Source organism: Scleropages formosus, chromosome 17 (assembly GCF_900964775.1).
Source record: "Scleropages formosus chromosome 17, fSclFor1.1, whole genome shotgun sequence".
NCBI lineage: Eukaryota > Metazoa > Chordata > Actinopteri > Osteoglossiformes > Osteoglossidae > Scleropages > Scleropages formosus.
Window position 1 is genome coordinate 24,738,174 of NC_041822.1, and position 18,788 is coordinate 24,756,961.

Genomic DNA, 18,788 nt, shown 5'->3' on the forward strand with positions numbered 1-18,788 from the left:
TCTCATGTGCATGTTGGCTCTTTTCAGCGAACGCAGGCTTTGGAAAAAGGACGTAGGAGGGTGTGAAAATTTCTCGGCGCTATTTAAATGAGCTGAAGCTTTCCGCTGTGCGAAGAAAAAATGCCCGGGTTTGAACCCCGCCTCCTGCCGTAGTGCCCCCGATCAGGGTCCTTACCTGGAACGAACAGAGTAAAAAAACTAAAGGGAAAATGGTGGAGACGCACAGATGAACGAATAGGTAACACGGCAGAGCGTGTGGTGATGATTTAAAACGTTACGGGTCGTGCTCCTCACACCTAAGACTCTTTAGGTGTCCTTGGTCACAGGTGAGACCATGTGGTTCTGTGACAGGTGTGCAGCGTGGCGATCACCTGACGGGCAAACATGACACTGCTTCCCTTGTGGCCAGGAGGAGGAGGAAGGTAACCATGGCAACGACCAGGGTAAACAGATGGGGCCTGTAAAGAGACCCACTGCGTGGGTAAATATTGACGGGGTGTGGAGGACATGGAGGACAGAGAGGACATGGAGGACGCGGAAGGGGTGGTGGCAGAACGCCGCCAGGACTGGTGGGTCTTTGGTGCAGAAATTTCATGAAACACTTTATAAAAACCATAAATTATTGCTTTAATAATTGAGTTAATGTGTCCTGCGATGGACTGGTGTCCTGTACCCTGCTACACACCTGTCCTGTTGGAAAAGGTTTTTTTAAGCAGGTATACAGCTCTATAAATGGCGTAACCGTCACGCTGGGCGAGTCACCGTGCGCAGAGTCCGCAAAACGACGAAAACAAAGGAGAAAACAGTGAAAATGCTGCTTAGAAACATTTATTTGTCACCAAGAACCACAGTCTCTTGTAGAAAGAGGCACAAGAAAGACGAGAGGGACGTGTCGAGTGTCAACAGAGAGGGTTCGAGTGTCACGCGGAGACACGTGAGAACATGGCGCACACGCCCTGCGGGCAGCGCTGCGTCGTCCTGTGGCCACACCTGGTACCTGTAACACACCTGGAACCTGTACCTGTGCACACCTGCTACCTATAACACACCTGTACGCAGGTGCGGCGAAGCAGGAGCCACCAGGCCACACAAAACGTGTCGCGGAGCGAAAGATCCAACTGTTTGCAGCGTGCGGTCAGTTTGGAAAATTACGGCTGCGAAACGGTAGCGTTGTGACGGAGTAACAAAGTGTAAAACCATAGCGAGTCAGTGAGCGGCGCAGGTTTCATTACAAAAGTTACTCAGTTTCACGAAGGACAGCGTCATTAAGGCCACCGGTTCTGCAAGTTGTTCTCTGGTTCCGCATCAGTACAGGATTCGGCTGGACGAGACGAGAAAATGCCACAATTACCACATTTATGCCCCTAGAGCAGAATATTTTGTTTATTTCTTAGCGACATGGAATAAAAACACGCAAATATTGTAATATTTCAGCACTGCTGTCACGTGGTGGAGACACACGCAAGATTTTCCCGGAAATCCAAATCCTTTGGCTCCGCCTACTAATCTCTGGTCAATGTACATAATTTGAGCGCCCACACACACACACACACACACACACACACACACACACACACACACAACGAACTGGGGACTGTGTGGGTCAGAGTCGTCTCTCACTGAGGTCACCCCCACCCCCGTGGACAGAGTAAATCCCATGGATTATCGCGCCCACGTGAGGAAGTGGGCCGCCCAGCCCCCACCACCTCGGGTTCACCAGGGACGCAGCGTCTCGCTCTTCCCTCTTTAATTTGTACAGCTGTTCCCAGCAGACGAGCAACAGACACACACAGAGACACACACGTCGAGTATGTGGCGTGTGGGAAAAGCCCCCTCCTCCCAATGCGGCAATCGCATCCTCCATCCGTGCGCACCAACAGGCCCCGCGGACGGGAACAGGCGTCGCTCCAGACACACGTGGATCGGGGTGAAAACACACACAAAGTACGGAGTGACGACTCGTTCAAAGCGAACGCGGCGCAGACACGGCAGCGAAGTGTGTGTCATTTGCGTTTCGCTCTTTTTAAAATCATTTCTTCAATAAAAAGCCTGTGTGCAGTTACTCGTGTGAGGTACGCTGGTTTTTACCGTGGTACGTGACTAATAGTCTGTACTCTGGAATCATGGGTCTGCATCCAGATCTCTCCTTCTGCTGATGAGATGCACTCTGTGTTTTTCTCCGAGATGAGTGTTGCTTTGGAAAAAAGCTTCTTCTAAAATAATATGCTGTAATAACTATAAATAATATAGTAAAATAACGGAAAAATACAGTAAAACATTTGTAACTGTGCCGAGCTCCTCCTGTGTGTGGAGCGCAGCCCGAGGGCTGTAAGGACAAGGAAGGCAGAGGTGCTGTGTGTTGGGAGGCTCATCTCGATCTTACACACACACACACACACACACACACACACACACACACACACCGGTTTACCCCCCCAGGGAGGTCCATTCTGCATTACAGTAGATTTACTGTGAAATCCCACAATCCTCTGGGGATAATAATCTCTCATATCTCCATACGGGGGGAGGGGGGCGGGGGTTTCAAGCTGCTCCGCGTCGCTCAGGAGCACATGGCATTGTGGGGCAGGGCACAGCTGACATAGTGGTACCGCGGTCGATGCAGGAATCGAAACCGTTTGTTGCTTCATTTTCTCTCTGAACACGACCCTCGGAGGCCGAAGCTCAGTCGCCATGGAAACCGCTCAACGGCTTCCTACACACCTGCATCAGCATCCTGCGGGGGGTACGGAAGGAACGCTGTCCACACCCGACCGTGTGTTCGCCCATCCAACCCCCTCGTGAGGCGTCAGGAAGGCTGTGTGCACGTGTGTGTGTGTGTGTGTGTGTCTGTGTGTGTTTAGAGCCCTACCACATAAAGACCAGAACCTTGTTTTCAATTCCAAGCGCGGTACCTAACGAGAAGGAGAGGTTGGCAGTTATACGCCGTAGCGCCGCCGCGAACTGTTCCCGTCCCGCTTCCTGGTCCCAGGAGCGCTGCCGTTTCCCACCCTTTGTGTCCAGCCGCGCGGAACACGTAACGGCACACGGGGCCCTCGCGACGAGCGCGCGACGGCCAGCGGGGGGGTCCCGCACCGCGAGGGAGCGAGCGCTCCGTGAGGTCACAGAGAAGGCAGCCAATGAGAAAGCTCAAATACAGCACAAACAGGAGACTAAAGAGAATAATGACAAAAGCGGAGGAGCGGTGACGTCGGGGACTTGTGAAACCCCGCGCACGCGTTCGGCACCACGCCACCCGGGGGTCCCGATTCACAGATGCACGAGGGTCAGATATCAGTGCTTTCAGCGGCTCTCGTTTTCCGGGCGACAGAAAGCAGGAGGAGGAGGAGGAGGAGGAAGAGGAGGTGGTGGTGTTGAGAGCCGGGGGTGGGGGGAGCGTCCTCCTCAGCGCATCATCTCTTGGTGCCGTGGGCCTCGGCGGAGGGCGAGCGAGGAGGCGGGGCATCCACCTGCCCCTGGTCCTGGGCGGGGCCTTGGGCGTCCGGCTGCACCGCCTGCAGGGTCTCCACCAGGCTGCCGCTGGGGAGGACGACGTATCGGGCCGCCATGTCCCGGGGGGGCTGCCCCCGCAGACCCTCCTTACTGTGCCACATCCCGTAGCCGAAATACACCAGCAACCCTGGGGGCGGGGGGGTGGAACACGGCGAGCTTACGGGCTGGGAAACACACACACACTGGCAGCAGGAAAACACAGCTCCCACACATTTGGGTTCAAATCCCACTCCTTCTGCAGTCCCCTTGATCAAGGTACTAACCCTGTCCTAACTGATACAGTAAAAATTACCTTGCTGTGAAACTGGGTAAATCACAGTAACAACGCTGTAAGTGGCTTTGGAGAAAAATGAATAAATGCACGTGTTACACTATGTTATCTGCAACTTACTGGCCTGAAAGGTGTTTCCAGCTGGATTGAAACGGTCAGACAGAGGAGTGCGAATCATTTCCTGACATCCAGAAAGGCGGTAAAAGGGAAGCAGACAGTTGCAGTCTCTCTGCTCATCGACGGCGCTGTGCTGAAGGGGCCCTCGGCTGCGCCCCGACACACACGGCTGTGTCAGCAAGCGCCTGCTTAAGCGCCCAGATCGGTGGTACTGCAGCAGAAGGTGGGATTCGAACCCGGGTCCTTTGACTGCGAGTCAAGATCTGTAGCCACTACACCACTTACCGCCCTCTAGCAATTCTCACTTGAGTAAAAATCCACCGTACGCTCGTGACACAGTTAAAACACGTCCTTTACACAAACTAACTGGACGGCGGAGGACCTTCTCACTGTTACAGGCGTGTCCACCACCAGGGGGCGTCTCACCTGCAGCCAGCCAGATGGTAAACCGCACCCACGTGAGCGGGCTGAGCTTCAGCATGAGGAACACATTGAGCAGGATGCTGGCACCCGGGATGAAGGGGACCAGAGGCACCTGCAAAGGAGACGAGAGCAACCCAAGGTGGTTAATTCTGCACGGGGGTCAAAGGTCACCAGCACATTGGGGTCAAGGTTATAAACCTATATTGTGGTTAAAGGGAGGGGATGAATTTACTTCATTTACCCTCCTTTGTCAAAATCAGTCTACAGAAAGGCCAACGGTCTTCACAGCAGCGGCTTCTACGCACTGACCAACACTGACCAGCACTCTTATGTGTCCGTTCCTGTTAAGAGGACCGGACCAGAGAGCGACAGAGCGACAGAGCAGTTACGGTCCAGTGATGCTGAGGGGAGGGAAACGTGTCCATCAGACTGCGGATGATCATCACACACTACTAATTCAGTTATTTTATATCAATTATATTATATTATTTTATTGACACAGAACACTCGGCAAGGTTACAAAACAAATTCAACGGTAATGGACCTGAACAAATATGGATCATGATAGACTATGCCATCAGGCCAGGGAGGAGATTAAAGATAAAAAAAAAAAAAAACAGAAGGAACAGGAGGAAAAAAACCTTTGGGGGGTCTGAGTAACAGTAGCTGTCCACCCCTCCTGGCTATTTTACTTTATTCTTTAATGATATACAACCCAGAGTGAGCAAAAGTGCATCAACTACAGACAACTGTCTTTGTGTCTGAAACCACCATGTTGTTGGTTCACATCCCTCTAGTATCTCCTATAGAAGTGACATTCAAATAGCAAATACATAGATAATCATAGAAGATGGTGTTGGGCTCATTTATGGAGCTGTCAGGAGATCAGGAGAGAAGTGGTTCTCAAAGAGATGAGTTTGAGACCCTTCCTGAATGCTGAGAGGGATTCAGCAGCTCTGAGGGATAGAGGGAATGTGCTACACCACATTTTAGCCTTGGGGAATTTGACCCTTCGCCCTACTTGCTGAGGGACTCGAGAAGATCAACTCCATGACCTCAGTCAAACCCAGCAGCTCAGAAATCAGTCAACGTGTCCATATTTGAGCCCCCTGAGCTGCACGTCCCTTTGGAGAAACGTCTGCCCAGTGAATAAATGCAAATGAAATGCAAATGTGTCTGAGCGTGAGAGCAATGGCAACTTTGGAAGAAGAAGAAGATAAAAGGCATCTGGAATCATCTGAGGGGCCTGCAGGTGCGGCGGCTCCACGGCTCACCTGGAAGGTCTTGGTGCTGCGCTGTTGCTCGTGGACCCAGATGAGGCCCAGGCTGAGCAGGAAGGCCAGGCTGAAGATGCCCTCCAACAGCGAGAAGCTCCAAGTGGGCAGCTGCAGCGGGTCATTGCCGAACACAAGCACGGCGCACAGCGAGACGCTGCTCACCATGAGCGCCAGCACGGAGAAGGCCACCACCTCGCCGGGCTCGCAGTCGCCCAGCAGGCCGCCCAGGTACGGCTCCCAGCACGCCTTGAGCTGGCCCACGGCCCGCCGCTCCCGCCTCTTCTTCTGCATCTCCACCAGCTGCAGCTTGTCCGAGAAGGACTCGTACTCCTTGAACTCCCCGCCGTCCTGGAGCTCGGGGGCCGTGGGCGAGGGCTCCGCGTGAGGCTCGGGGTCGCCGTCCGACGGCTTGGAGCCGACCTTCTCGGGCTTGAAGCGCAGCACGATGATGCTGGCCGCCACGAAGGTGTAGGCGAGCAAGGTGCCGATGGACAGGAACTGAACGAGCGCCTCCAGGTCGAAGATGAGCGCCAGCAGGGCCATGAGGAAGCCGAACACTAAGATGGCGATGACGGGCACCTTGGTGACGGGGTTCACCCTGGAGAAGACGGAGAAGAAGAGGCCGTCCTCCGCCATGGCGTACACTATCCGGGGCAGCGAGAAGAGGTTGCTCAGGAGGACTGTGTTCATGGCTACATGGGTAGAGATGAAAGACATGTTCTCATAAGAAAACTCGTATTCCTTTTGCATTTTTAATCAACCGTATTGTCAGCATAGGGTCATGGTGGTCCGGAGTCTATCCCAGAGACATATGGCGTGAGGCAGGTTACACCCTGGACAGGATGCCAGTTGATCACTGGGAAATCTCACGCACGCAAGCTAAGGGCAATTTATACACACCGATTCACTTGAAACATGTCTTTGGACTGTGGGAGGAAACCAGAGCACCTGGGGGAAACTCATGTAATCAATAACAAACATTCATTTCACATAGGAAAATAATTACACACCAGTAAACGTAAAAACCACTGCAATATGAAATGGAATGGAAATATCACTCGAAATTAAGTCATTATTTTATCAAAACGGGGCAGCAGGTGCCGTAATGTTAGAGCTGCTGCCTTTCACAGACACGGGTATGAATCCTACCTTCTGCTCTTGATCATAATTCTTGCCCCAAACTGATACAGTAACATTACTCTATTACATAAAACAAGTAGCTTAACTGATAAAATAAGTAGCTTAACGTTGTCAGTTACTTTGAAGAAAGGTGCGATAAAGGAATACACTTCTCCTTTGTGTTACACACATCGAAGTTACAAATTTTCACACATACCAACATTTTCTCATTTATTATTAATTTCTAACTGCATTTTTCCACCCCCGTATTTGCTAGAATTGCTCCACTGCACTTCCACTAGTCGCCATTAGTTGGCAGCAAAACGCACTCAGGCTCAAACCTGATGCGAGGGGAGCCGGAGGGGGATGCGGTGTCCCCAGGACCAATGTCACTCAGTGTATGACTTATTATAGTTACAGCTGAGATTTTTCCATAAATTACCCAGCAAGCAGAGAGAAGCACGAGAAACAGGGCCGTGTTCCTCCCACACGTCCGACACGCCTCTGCCTTGTGTGTATAAAGCAGAACACAACATGTCGAAGAGGAGGCTGCAGATGATGTACACTCTACAATGTGACTCATTAAGCAGTAACAGCCATTTGCAACATTAGCGATGATGTCTTGGCTATATTTTTAAAATCAGTTTAATGATATCTTGATGGAAAAGTATCAGTATAGAGGCAGCTGGTGGCGTAGCGGGTAGAGTGGCTGCCTTTGCACCCAAAAAACGTCGCCGGTTTGAATCCCACCCCTGGCTGCAGTAGCCTTGAGCAAGGTACTTACTCTGAAATTGCTCCAGTAAAATTATCCAGCTGTATAAATGGCTAAATACTAGTATTTTGTAAGTAAATGAAAATTATTTTTAAAACATGCACATTTCTATGGTGATTCCACACATTTGAACGCTACTGCATATTTTGTTACATTTCAGTCACTTTGAAGTTCATAACAGATCACAAGGCAAACTGGTGTCCCATCCAGCGTACCGTGTTTCACACCGATGCTTTCAGTGTAGGGGAACACTGGGACCCCGCACCGTACGAGTCGAAATCAAGACAAACCGATGTCTTAAGGCGCCTTTCTAGTTCATTATAGCTTTACGTTATGTTTTAATGGAACATGACACATGGACAAATTAGGGGAATAAGATGTGTCATTAAGCTTTAAAGTCTATGACATAGTGGTCTGTCTTATGAACAAATCAGCTTAGGAAGAGACTTCTGGTCCCGGTTGTGCTCGTCACTCGAGATACAACAGTAAATGTAAAGATCGCACGATGAAAGGGAACATGGAAGAGAGGTGGCCCCTCACCGCAGATGGAGCCGACGGCCACGATGAACCCGGCCCAGCTGTAGCCTCTCCGATAGAAGGCATCGGACAGGGCGGAGTTGGGGTCCAGCGTGTGCCAGGGCACCATGAGCGTGAGGACGGCGGAGACCAGGATGTATGCGGTAGCTGCCAAGGCCAAGGAGATGGCGGTGGCGATGGGCACGGCCTTCTGGGGGTTGCTGGCCTCCTCGCTGGAAGCGGCGATGACGTCGAAGCCCACGAAGGCGTAGAAGCAGGTGGCCGTGCCCGCCATGACACCGGACACCCCGAAAGGGGCGAAGCCGCCCTCCTTTTCGCTCCAGTTGGTGCGGTCGGCCAGGATGAAGCCGAAGATGAGGATGAAGAGGATGACGCAGATGCTGACGGCGGAGAAGATGTGGTTGAGCCAGGAGGAGACGCGCACGCCGAACGAGATGAAGATGGTGGCGACGAGCAGGATCCCGGCCGCCAGAAGGTCGGGGTAGTGAGCGATGAAGGGTACGTCCCAACGCATGATGTAGGTCTCCGTGAAGTTCTGGATGGTGTGGTTGAAGATGGAGTCCAGATAGCCGCTCCAGGCACGGGCCACGGCGGCGCCGCCAATCATGTACTCTAGGACGACGTTCCAGCCAATCAGGAAGGCCCAGATCTCGCCCACGGAGACGTACGTGAACATGTAGGCCGAACCGGTCTTGGGCACACGGGCCCCGAACTCGGCATAGCAGAGGGCTGCCATGAGGGAGGCCACGCCGGCGATGAGGAAGGAGAGCACCACAGCGGGGCCCGCCGTGTCCTTGGCCACGGTGCCCGTGAGGACGTAGAGCCCTGACCCTACCATGCCGCCCACACCCAGCAGCGCCAGGTCCACGGTGGACAAGCAACGCTTCAAAGACGTTGCCATCATGTCCTCGTCCAGAGTCTTCAGCCGGTTGAGCCTCTGGCAGAAGCGCACAGCTGGTGCGCAGCCCTGCACGCAGGTCGCCATGGCAACGGCACCTGGGGCGAGATGCAAGGTGGGAGTTGTGCTGTCAGACTCTCACGCTGGATCCATCCTACACCGGAGAGAGGAGAAAGAAGGACACCGTCATCTCAGCCCAGTGTTGAAAGGGTGTGAGACCCAGGTAACAGATTCCACATGACCAGGATTTTACACAACAGAACAAGGTACTTGCCGAAACAGCGGTAAAATACCAATTGGTATGAAAATATAAAACTGTAAGTGACTCTGAATAACACTTCACTGCCAACTTGGGCGGCACAGTGGTACAGTAAGTAGCACTGCTGTCTCACAGCGTGTGGGTGGTGTGAGAGGACATGGGTTCAATCCCCACTCAGTCTGTGTGGAGTTTGCATGTTCTCCCTGCATCTGTGTGGGTTTCCTCTGGGTGCTCTGGTTTCCTCCCACACTCCAAAGACATGCTGTTCAGGTTCCCCCATGGTGTGTGAGTGACAGAGAGAGAGTATGTGTGTGCCACTGATGTATGGATGAGTGACCCAGTGTAAGTAGTGTATCTAGCAGTGTAAGTCACCGCGATGAATAAGGTATGTGGGCTCATAACACTACATAGAGTTCATTGGAAGTCGCTTTGGAGAAAAGCATCTGATAAATAAATGTAATGTAAACTTTTATCACCAATGGCTGATTTCCCAATGTCCAAACACTTTGTGGGTCATTTTCAGTAGCACTTTCCTCACTTACCTACTGTATTTCCAATCATTTCTATCTGTAGTGGCACAAACGCGACCTGTTTTTACCCTCCGAACCAACAGGTGCCAGTAAAGAGCACCCAAACAGAATTCGGGGAACCCCATGATTCACCTCACTTCCACGGCGTTTACAGCTCCCGTCTGCCCTTCCGCAGCATCGGTGAACAATAACAACACGATGAACGCTGCACAGGTCTATGGGATCAATCGGCCAGCAACTGGCACCGAACAGGACTGTGTGGGGACAATGTATTAATATTCTGAGTCATTTAAAAATAATTTTTTTCATTTTAAGGTAGCTTGAAGCAGGCAAAACATTAGAAAGTTGTACAATTTTTTTTTAAATTTATTTATAGCTACAGCCAAAAATTTTACAAAACCTAACTGGCGAATAAATCAAGGCACATCCGGATTAGTAGGCATGTACTGGTACTGAGTTTATGGTAGAAGTGACCTATGAGTTACAGATGCTGCATCACTCACTGAGGCATAATATATTTTGATTAATTTAGGTATCAATTATCGTCGACGTGAATAAATGACAGGGAGAACGACTCTCACTGACTGGAGCAGAGGCTACAATTAACTCTCCTCTCTGAGCTAAAGGAGCGGAGGAACGTCTCCATGCTAAACCCACGAGCCCTCCGGCTTTCCAAGTGACGTGTTACTGATATGTAACATGACACTCCTGGTTTGCCGCTGCTGCAACATTTTTATCAGCTCTTTTGCGTGACCCCATTACAGACAGAAGCAAAATAAAGCAACCAGCACAAGTGCCTGCGGAGAAACGCACCACGAACGACGTCTGTGGTCATTTCTTACTGCTGTCCCTTTAAAAGTGACGCCAAGGAGGCAGGCGGTGAACCTGCCAAACCTGAAAATTAGGAAACCGGGTCGATCCTGTCTTGTAAAGGAGCAGCCACTTTACACGGGAACTTATTCGCAGGCCATAGGTTGACCACGTTGGATAGATTTTCTCAATTCTTCCACGAGTGGTTGCCGTGGCGACGGTTGGACACAGTCAGGTAGAGCTACCCACCCTAAAACACAGCTTTGCTGTGCCGAAAACTGGCCGCACACGTGGACCTCTGTCAAAAGCCCCTGAGGCTGGAGCTCACTAAAGTCACATGACCCCATGGCACCTCAGCTGCTCAGGAATGCAGGATGCAAGGGCTTCTGGGTACCATGAACTTTTAGGGTGACATTCAGCCACAAAGAGGGCGGAATGTATTTTTAGAACTCCAGAGCTGGTGACTAAAAGCGTGATAAATGCTCTGACACCTGAACTGGATCCCCCATCACACTGTTCTCACCTCGACCAGCTCCTCTGCAGTGAACCAGGGCCACAAACGTCACCAGTTACACTTATTTATGCTTATTGTAGCTAATACACCCACCCATACACCTATATTACTTAGTTATGCTCATACGCATTTTTGCAAGTAACTGTACAGTGCATTTTTGTCAAACTTCATCACCATATGGTCACCGTACCACTTTGATGTCCTGTTCACCACATCACATTCATTGCATATGCAAATTAAGTTGTCACATAGAGTTGTCTGTTGTCCTACAGTGACGAAAGTGGTAAGAAAATAGCGCCTCTACCAGCGCAGTGGACATGGACAGCGGTAAAGTCACCCTCATGAATACGGGGTTCGGGTGTGGGGGTGGGGGTCGGGCGTGGAGATCCTCATTACTCAAAGTATCTGTGCCACATCACCGCTGCCACGCTCTCCATCTGCCCAGCAGAAGGACGTCTGGTCCTTCCGTCTCTCGGCGAGAGACCACCTGCGTTCGCCCTCTGCGCGTGCGTGTGTGTGTGCGCGCGCGAGACTGAGTGTGTGTCAGCGGAGATGTATCACAGCAAGATGAGGGATGTGACAACAGCAGAGAAGAAAGAATCAACAAGACACCAAAACGCCTTTTCTCACATTTTCCTCCATTATCTGCAACACCTGCTCCTTTGTAATTAAAAAAAAAAATAAAAATTTCCAATTGCCTCATAACTTCAAAATCATGAAAAAAAAAAAACAATACTTTCAACTTCAGATTTCTTTGACCTGTAGAACCAAAAATGTCAAACTTGTCAAGTAGGTGAATTACCATAGTGTACCTCAGACAAGCACTGCAGAACACGGTGGAAGTACAGATTGTTACTATGGTACTACAGGCCATTTACTTGAACGTCCTCAATTAGAATGGAATCGATCAGTGCGTCACTGAGCCCCCTGTGGATGGTGGACTCTTAACCATCACTTAGGGCTTTTACCATCATTTACATCACTGGTGCACTAATATCTCAGTAAGGTTATTTGGGAGATCCTTCCCGGACAACAAAAGGGGAGGGGGGGCGCAAGCTATCGACTTACACTCAAAGGACCCGGGTTCGAATCTCATGTTCTGCTGTCGCCCGAATTGATACGGCAAAAATTACCATGCTCTGTAAATGAATAAAATCACTGAAAGCAGGTTAACAGAGTAAGTCACTTTGGAGGTAAGAAAGTCATTAATAAATAAATGTAAAAGTTATATTTTTTGTAAGGAGCTGCAGCCCTTAATAAAACTGATCAAGCGCTGAACCAGAAGGTCATGATGATCAGTTTTGTCAACTTTTGTCAAACATGTAAATAAAAAAAAAAAAAAAAAAGTTATCCTTCTTTAACATTATCATCGTTTTATTTTCCCTTTTTATTTCAGACTATTTTTCCGACAGGTAAGTAACTCCCACGATAAAATTACCATAAAATTACCCTCAACACATGAACCCATAAATGCAGTAGGCGAGTGGAGGAGTCGCCGTCGCGAACGCGCGACGCTCCGCGCGCACGACCTGGACCACATGACGTCATTACGTTTTTTTTTCTCTCTCCTGAAAGTGATAAAGATACAAAGATGCAGATCAAGGGGAAACATGAAAAGGCGCCGCCGCGGTTCTTTATACTAAATGACACTGAAGCGACAGGAGGGCGGTGAAACACTTTTGCGCATCATCATCATCATCATCACATAATTATTAATTATTTAAAACAAGATGGAAACGGCTGCTGCGGACAAGTAGCGTTTGTAAAAAAACAAAAAAAAAAAAACAAAAATATAAATAATAAAATTAAACAATAAAAATGGAAATACACATCCTTTTAACGTGAGAAATAAATGTACGAACGAAGTGACGGCCGGTCCGTCGCCGCAGGTGGGGTGTGTGTGTATGAACAGCTGCCTGTCCGAGGCCCGTTCCCGGTCCGTCCGTGTGCGCGCGCTGACACCGTATTATATCCCGTCCGGGGAAAAACACAGTGAATATCACAGTACAGCAGGGTAGAAGCGGGGGCGGTGGGAAATGACGGAAATACCTGCAGCACGCGGCGGCTCGTTGGCCGGTCTGGTCGGGGAAGCTGGACAAGAAGGAGAAGAAGGTGGAGATGATGGTGGAGGTGGAGCAGATGGAGATGGGAAACCTGCGCTGCGCGCTCCTCTCTTAAAGGGACAGAACCGCCCCCCCTTGCGCTGGCAAAAGCTTTTTTTTTTTTATTTTAACTATTTATTACTGGTGACATTTTTCTATATTTTATTCCATTAACATTTCATTCCTCACGGTTACCATCAATTGTAAATTAAAAACTTTTCACAATCGCAAGTCCCGTTTGCCTTGATCAATAAAAAAAAAATTAATCACTGTATTTACATTTATTCATTTAGCAGACGCTTTTGCCCAGAACGACGTACATCGCAGCAAAAGTACAATTTATGCATTAATGTGTAGCAGGGACAGTTATTAATAACACCAGTTATATTGAAAAGAAATGCAACCTATAGGCCAGCAGGTGGTGTAGTGGTAAGAGTCGTTGCCTTGCAGTTGAGTACCCGGCTTTGAATACCATCTCCTGCTGTAGTACCCTTGATGAAGGTACTTACCCTGAACTGATACCATAGAAATTACCCTGCTGTGTAAATGAGTGCAAGTAGCTCAACACTTTGCATTGCCTTGGACGAAAGTGTCAGATAAAAGTAACACTGCAGGATCTACTTCAATACAGCCTTGGAGGGTCTTCTACAGAACAGCTTTTTTAGAGTTTGACTGGAGGTCTTTGGACCCGTCTTGCTGTCCCAGCTGCTCCGGGTAGAAGACCGGCACTCGCTGCAAATCCCTTTATAATATATCTTCATAAAGAGCATGTTCGGCGACTGAACTGGTTATATAAGACTCAGGCTATGTGACACCAGCGAGAATATCCATCCCTTGAAAGGCTGCACCTCAACGCTGAAGCTCTTAAAAGCAGCAGAGATGGAGAAATTAGCACTTGGAAGGAGGTGGAGGACAACTGCCAGCAGGTTCCTTTACTCCTGACTGCCATCCAAGTCCCACTCAGTCCCTTCAGTCACTACAGCTGCTCCATAACAACTATAATGTGGTGCCAGGAATAAAGATGTTATTTAATCTTGTCTGCTACTTTAATAACACACTTTATCTGCATTCTGAAAGCAGAGTGGCTCAACAAAGGAATGGAAATAAAGCAGGCAAAGCAGAAAATGGTGTAGTGGTTACAGCTGTCAGTTTGCAATCGAAGGACTAGGGTCCGAGTCCCACCTTCTGCTCCAATACCCTTGATTGACTTACCCTGAATATACAGTAAAAATTACCCTTCTGTAAAAAGGAGAAGGGTTAGTACATCAGTAGGACTGCATATGAACAGGTGAGAACTATAATCCACAAACAGCAAGTTTTTTTAAAATGTATTTATTAATTTTTCTATAGAACAAAATACAAAAACTATAAAGAAACTCAGAAAATTCTAAACAGGTCCAAACACACAAAATAAAGTGTGTAAAGTTGGGAATGTCTCATCAGAATTGGTTACATGTCAGAACCAACGTGTACCAGAAAGGTTTCCCTCCCTTCGTAAGCAAACAGTATATTAATAACCTGGAGTCATTAATATTCACAAGTGGCACAGGCTACACTGAGTCCCTTTGCTGACTAATAGGAAGGACGTGCTACACGTTTACAGCGTAACAACATTGAACAAACTGCACGAGCCTCCCATTGTACATAGACCCCTCTACAAAAACAAATTTTACCATGCTGTCTATCATGCTTTTTTTATTTTTTTTTTAAAGGACATGTCTAATAAAAGCTAATGTGGATTCGGGGGGGATCCACCATGAGACAAACATTCTTCCCAGTAATAAATAATGGGAATTGTTGACTATTAATTTGGGCAGCTAGAGGGGTGCACTGGTAAGATCCTTCACCTTCCACTGAAAGGGTGCACGTTTGAATCCCTCCCGCTGCAGTAGTCTCGATCAAGATACTTACCCTTGACACAGGTAAAATTACCCTGCTGTATAAATGGGTGACTCACTGTAAGGTTCTTTCAAAGATGTCAAATAAAACATCAAAATAGAAATGTTACCGTCAGCATAACATTTTGAATAAATTACTACAACTACATTATTACAACTTTCATAACAAGCTGAATAAGTGAACAGTGGAAAATAAGAACCTTGATGAAATAGAGAATTTATTGAGCAGTGAATTGGTTAGCACTGACTAGGAGACTTTTTCCAAAATAAGAAAAAGATACGAGTTACACAATTTGAAAACTAATACTTCCCGCCTTCTGTCGCTGGCCCAATGAACGATCTCTCACTCACACAAACATCTTCGCGATCCCAGTGTATTTGTCTGAACCCCCACTCCCCCAGGCTGTCCCACTTCTTCACTTCTGGTCACAGTACTTGGCAAAAGACTCATAGTTGAAGTAAAAACACAGTACAGAGTCATTGTGGCACCATCCCAAGACGGAGACTCTACAGCCAGATTCACACACACTACAGACAGTAGGGTCCTCCAGTCCGATAGTGGAAATCCTGGGACACGTTCAGCATCATATTGATCACTCATCATATGGAACTCAGCATGTATGCTTTTCATTCGCGTGTGCAATATGGCCTTTTGTAGAAGTTACAGCCCAACCTGAACCTAACTCTACAAAATAATTCTTTAACATGCAGCAGGAAAGATACAGTAAAAATTTCAGACATTTACTACAATAAAAAGACTTTTAGAGGAGAGGTTTTCTCCACTAAACCACTAAGAAATCAAATGCCAGGAACTGCTGATATGATTTATTCACTTGCATTTGGACACTATACTTGTCATCATGGAGGAGGAAAACACTGACATTTTAAATAAAATGTCTTTTGTCAAGGATTAACACAAACCAGACTGAACACAATACCTGCTGCAGGTGCAACACAGCCATTATTTGCTGTAACTGTAAACTACAGAAAACTAAAGAAGATTTTGTATTTTCAATGATGACAAGGGGAAAGTCCATCAAGGTCCATAGACTCTACGCATTCAATTAGTGTTCTTATAGAAACACTAGTCACAGTAATCATCTTGACTTCTGTGGCATAACGCAGCTCCAGGCAACACACAAGTCTGGGTAGTTCCAGCACACCTGAGGTTCGGCAGCTGTTCACCAGCCTTCTGCCACACGAGATCATTCCTGTGCACCAACAGCCACAAGAGCATGAGTCGCAAGTGAGTGGGGCGCCCAGGCCCTCCCGGAGCCCGGGGCCTCAGGGCAGGTTCCCTGTTTGGGCCTCTTTCTGCTGCAGCTTCAGTATGAGCTCCAGTAGGTTCATCTGCATGTTCAGCTCCTGAGACCAGGGGGAGAAACAGCACTTCACACCTGCAGCCATGGTCACACAGAGCTGTTACTGCCATCTGGTGGACAACTGTAATCTTTATTTTTAATTTTCTCAGGGGTGGGGCAAAAAAGGAGTGTACTGTGTGGTACACAGAGTAAGGAGTCTCTTGATATTTGGTTAAAACATGGCTTCAAAAAGAACCCATGGGGCTGCAACTGAAATTCCTTAACCACCTTTTGTATAATTCCCATTAAATGAAATACAGAAGAAATGACAAATGTATTGAATGGCGCAAGCGGACAGCAGGAGGTACTGAAAAGTCACTCCAAAATGAGCCGACACCTGCGGATTGGTGGTCCTGTAAAAGCCCGGAACGCCTGCCTTCTCCAGCGTGTTCTGCTGGTCCACTACCTTCTGGTCCATCTCCACCACAATCTTCTCATCCATCATCCTCTGCTCCTCTTTTATGCGGTGATCCAGGGCCTGCAGGACACAGAGGGAAACTGTAAATAAGGAAGTGACACTCCTGCTGCTGTCAAAGGAGTAGAGAGGAGGTTCAGCTCAGGGGTCAACTTTAATATTAATGTCTTTTTAGATGTCGACTGAAAACCTTTCAAAAATCTAATTTCACTCTCTACAATGTTCTGACACAGGCCAAGGTGAACTACTGAACTAGAACTGACATGGGGTTTTATGAGGTTTATGATTACAGGAGCAGCTCATATGAACAGGGAATGTAAACAGGGTGTTTCAAGGTCACCAGTCGAGCACCTCAATCTCTGCCTGCTGGTTCGTGCGCAGAACTGCCAAGTTGTGGGACTTGCAGGCCTGAAGAGCTTCTTTATGCCTGCGAACCAGCTCTTGCTTGAGGGCTAGACAGGAAAAGAGAAAAGATGGAACCAGTGAATCAAAAACAGTGAGAAAGAGCAATGAATAAATACAACAGTCAAACAATAAAATGTTATAGTCCAATAATGCACCCACAAGTGGCATGATAGGAAATTCATTCCACTTGAGATATCCAACTGCAGAAAAGCAACACCTACCTCATAATCCAGATGTGCAGATGTCTTAAAACAAAGTGACCGACAACCCCCGTACTTCCTCAGGTTATACACCTGAATACTTTAAGAAACTCTGCAGAAGGGCTGATATGAAGAGGGGGACCCCTCCTGACTTCTCACCCCATCTACCTACTTACCTCTGTGCTCACTGTGCAGCTTCTGCCTCTGATTGTACAAATTCCTCTCTGTGAGGTGCTGGATCTCCAGCAGGCCTTGGACGATCTCGTACACGGTCCCATCAATCAGCGCCTGGGCCAGGTCGCTCAGTGTGGTGTAGGACAGACGCTGCTGGAAGGAGCTGAAGAGGAGAAACAAGGGACAGCAAATGGATGGGTTTGAGACCCTTGTGGTGAAATGAGGGTCGTGTCCCTCGGGGCTGCTGAATCCCTCCTACATTCAAGAAGCATCTCAAACCCATCTCTTCGAGAGCCCCTTCTCTCTTGATCACTCTAAGAGCTCCATAAATGAGTCCAACACCACCTGCTACAATTATCTACACATTTTGTTTGAAGGTCACTTCTATGAGAGCTACTGGAGGGATGCGAACCAGCAACAGGGTGGTGCCAGATACACAAGCTGTGCATCCGTAATCCAGTGTGTATCTAAAGCTCTTTGTTAGCGATGCGCTGTTTACTCCGAGTTGAACATGAACCTGGAGAAAAGTGTGTGACAAATGAATAACTAAAAATAAAGGCACAGAGAGACACCAGTGACCCAGGCTGAAGGGCACCAAGCTGCTCTCAGTCTCACCTGGGCAGGTCTTTGACCAGCAACTGCAGTTCAGACAGCAGGTAATAGTGTCTCTCCTGCTGTTTCGTCGAGTCTGGGTGCTCATAGGCACCAGTGTACACCTCCATGTAGGAAACACTTTAATAAAAAGTCTGAGAGACAAATATATATAATTTAAGGAGACAACGAGGGCGGGGGGGGGGGGGGCAGGGAGGGGATTCTTCGCCAAACCCTAAGAGTAAACAACAACAACAACAACAACATCTTTTAATGTCAATATAATTACTCACGTCAGAGAAATGAAACCCACAAGCTGCACAGAATCTGTCACGTAATAATTTATACAACATGATTTTTTTTTCCCCTCAGTTTTGCAGCCTAGTAGCTGCTGCGCGTGCAGCAGCTGCAGCACGGGCGAAGGAAAAGGATCAAAACCAATATAAAACGAAGCATTATTTGGGAATATATTAAGCACAGTAATAACTGCACATTAGTTTCAATAACAGCTAATCTCTGAAACTCACCAGACGACCCCGCTAACAAAATAATTCGCAGAAACCAAGAACAAACAGCAACCCGCCCTTTAAACTCTTTGACTGAAG

General features: G+C 48.2%; 2 protein-coding genes across 4 annotated transcripts; both read right to left on the minus strand.

Moving 5' to 3' along the window:
- Positions 1-818: 818 nt before the first annotated feature.
- Positions 819-13,161, minus strand: slc7a4 (solute carrier family 7 member 4). 3 transcript variants are annotated; one of them, XM_029259713.1, is made up of 6 exons: positions 13,087-13,161; positions 9,846-9,967; positions 8,030-9,078; positions 5,596-6,290; positions 4,325-4,433; positions 819-3,637 (listed from the first exon to the last, which is right to left on the minus strand). In XM_029259713.1, exons 3-6 carry the CDS (start codon positions 9,009-9,011, stop codon positions 3,411-3,413), a joined length of 2,013 nt encoding a protein of 670 aa, XP_029115546.1. In that variant the 5' UTR covers positions 9,012-9,078; positions 9,846-9,967; positions 13,087-13,161; the 3' UTR covers positions 819-3,410. The 3 variants fall into 3 exon arrangements, with proteins under 3 accessions (XP_029115546.1, XP_029115545.1, XP_029115547.1); XM_029259712.1 differs by lacking the exon at positions 9,846-9,967; XM_029259714.1 differs by lacking the exons at positions 9,846-9,967; positions 13,087-13,161 and adding an exon at positions 12,900-12,988.
- A 1,417-nt stretch (positions 13,162-14,578) lies between these two features.
- dgcr6 (DiGeorge syndrome critical region gene 6) lies at positions 14,579-18,788 on the minus strand. The gene is made up of 6 exons (XM_018731608.2): positions 18,711-18,788; positions 18,208-18,338; positions 17,595-17,755; positions 17,165-17,265; positions 16,736-16,876; positions 14,579-16,402 (listed from the first exon to the last, which is right to left on the minus strand). The coding sequence occupies exons 2-6, from the start codon at positions 18,312-18,314 to the stop codon at positions 16,322-16,324; spliced, it is 591 nt and encodes a 196-aa protein (XP_018587124.1). The 5' UTR covers positions 18,315-18,338; positions 18,711-18,788; the 3' UTR covers positions 14,579-16,321.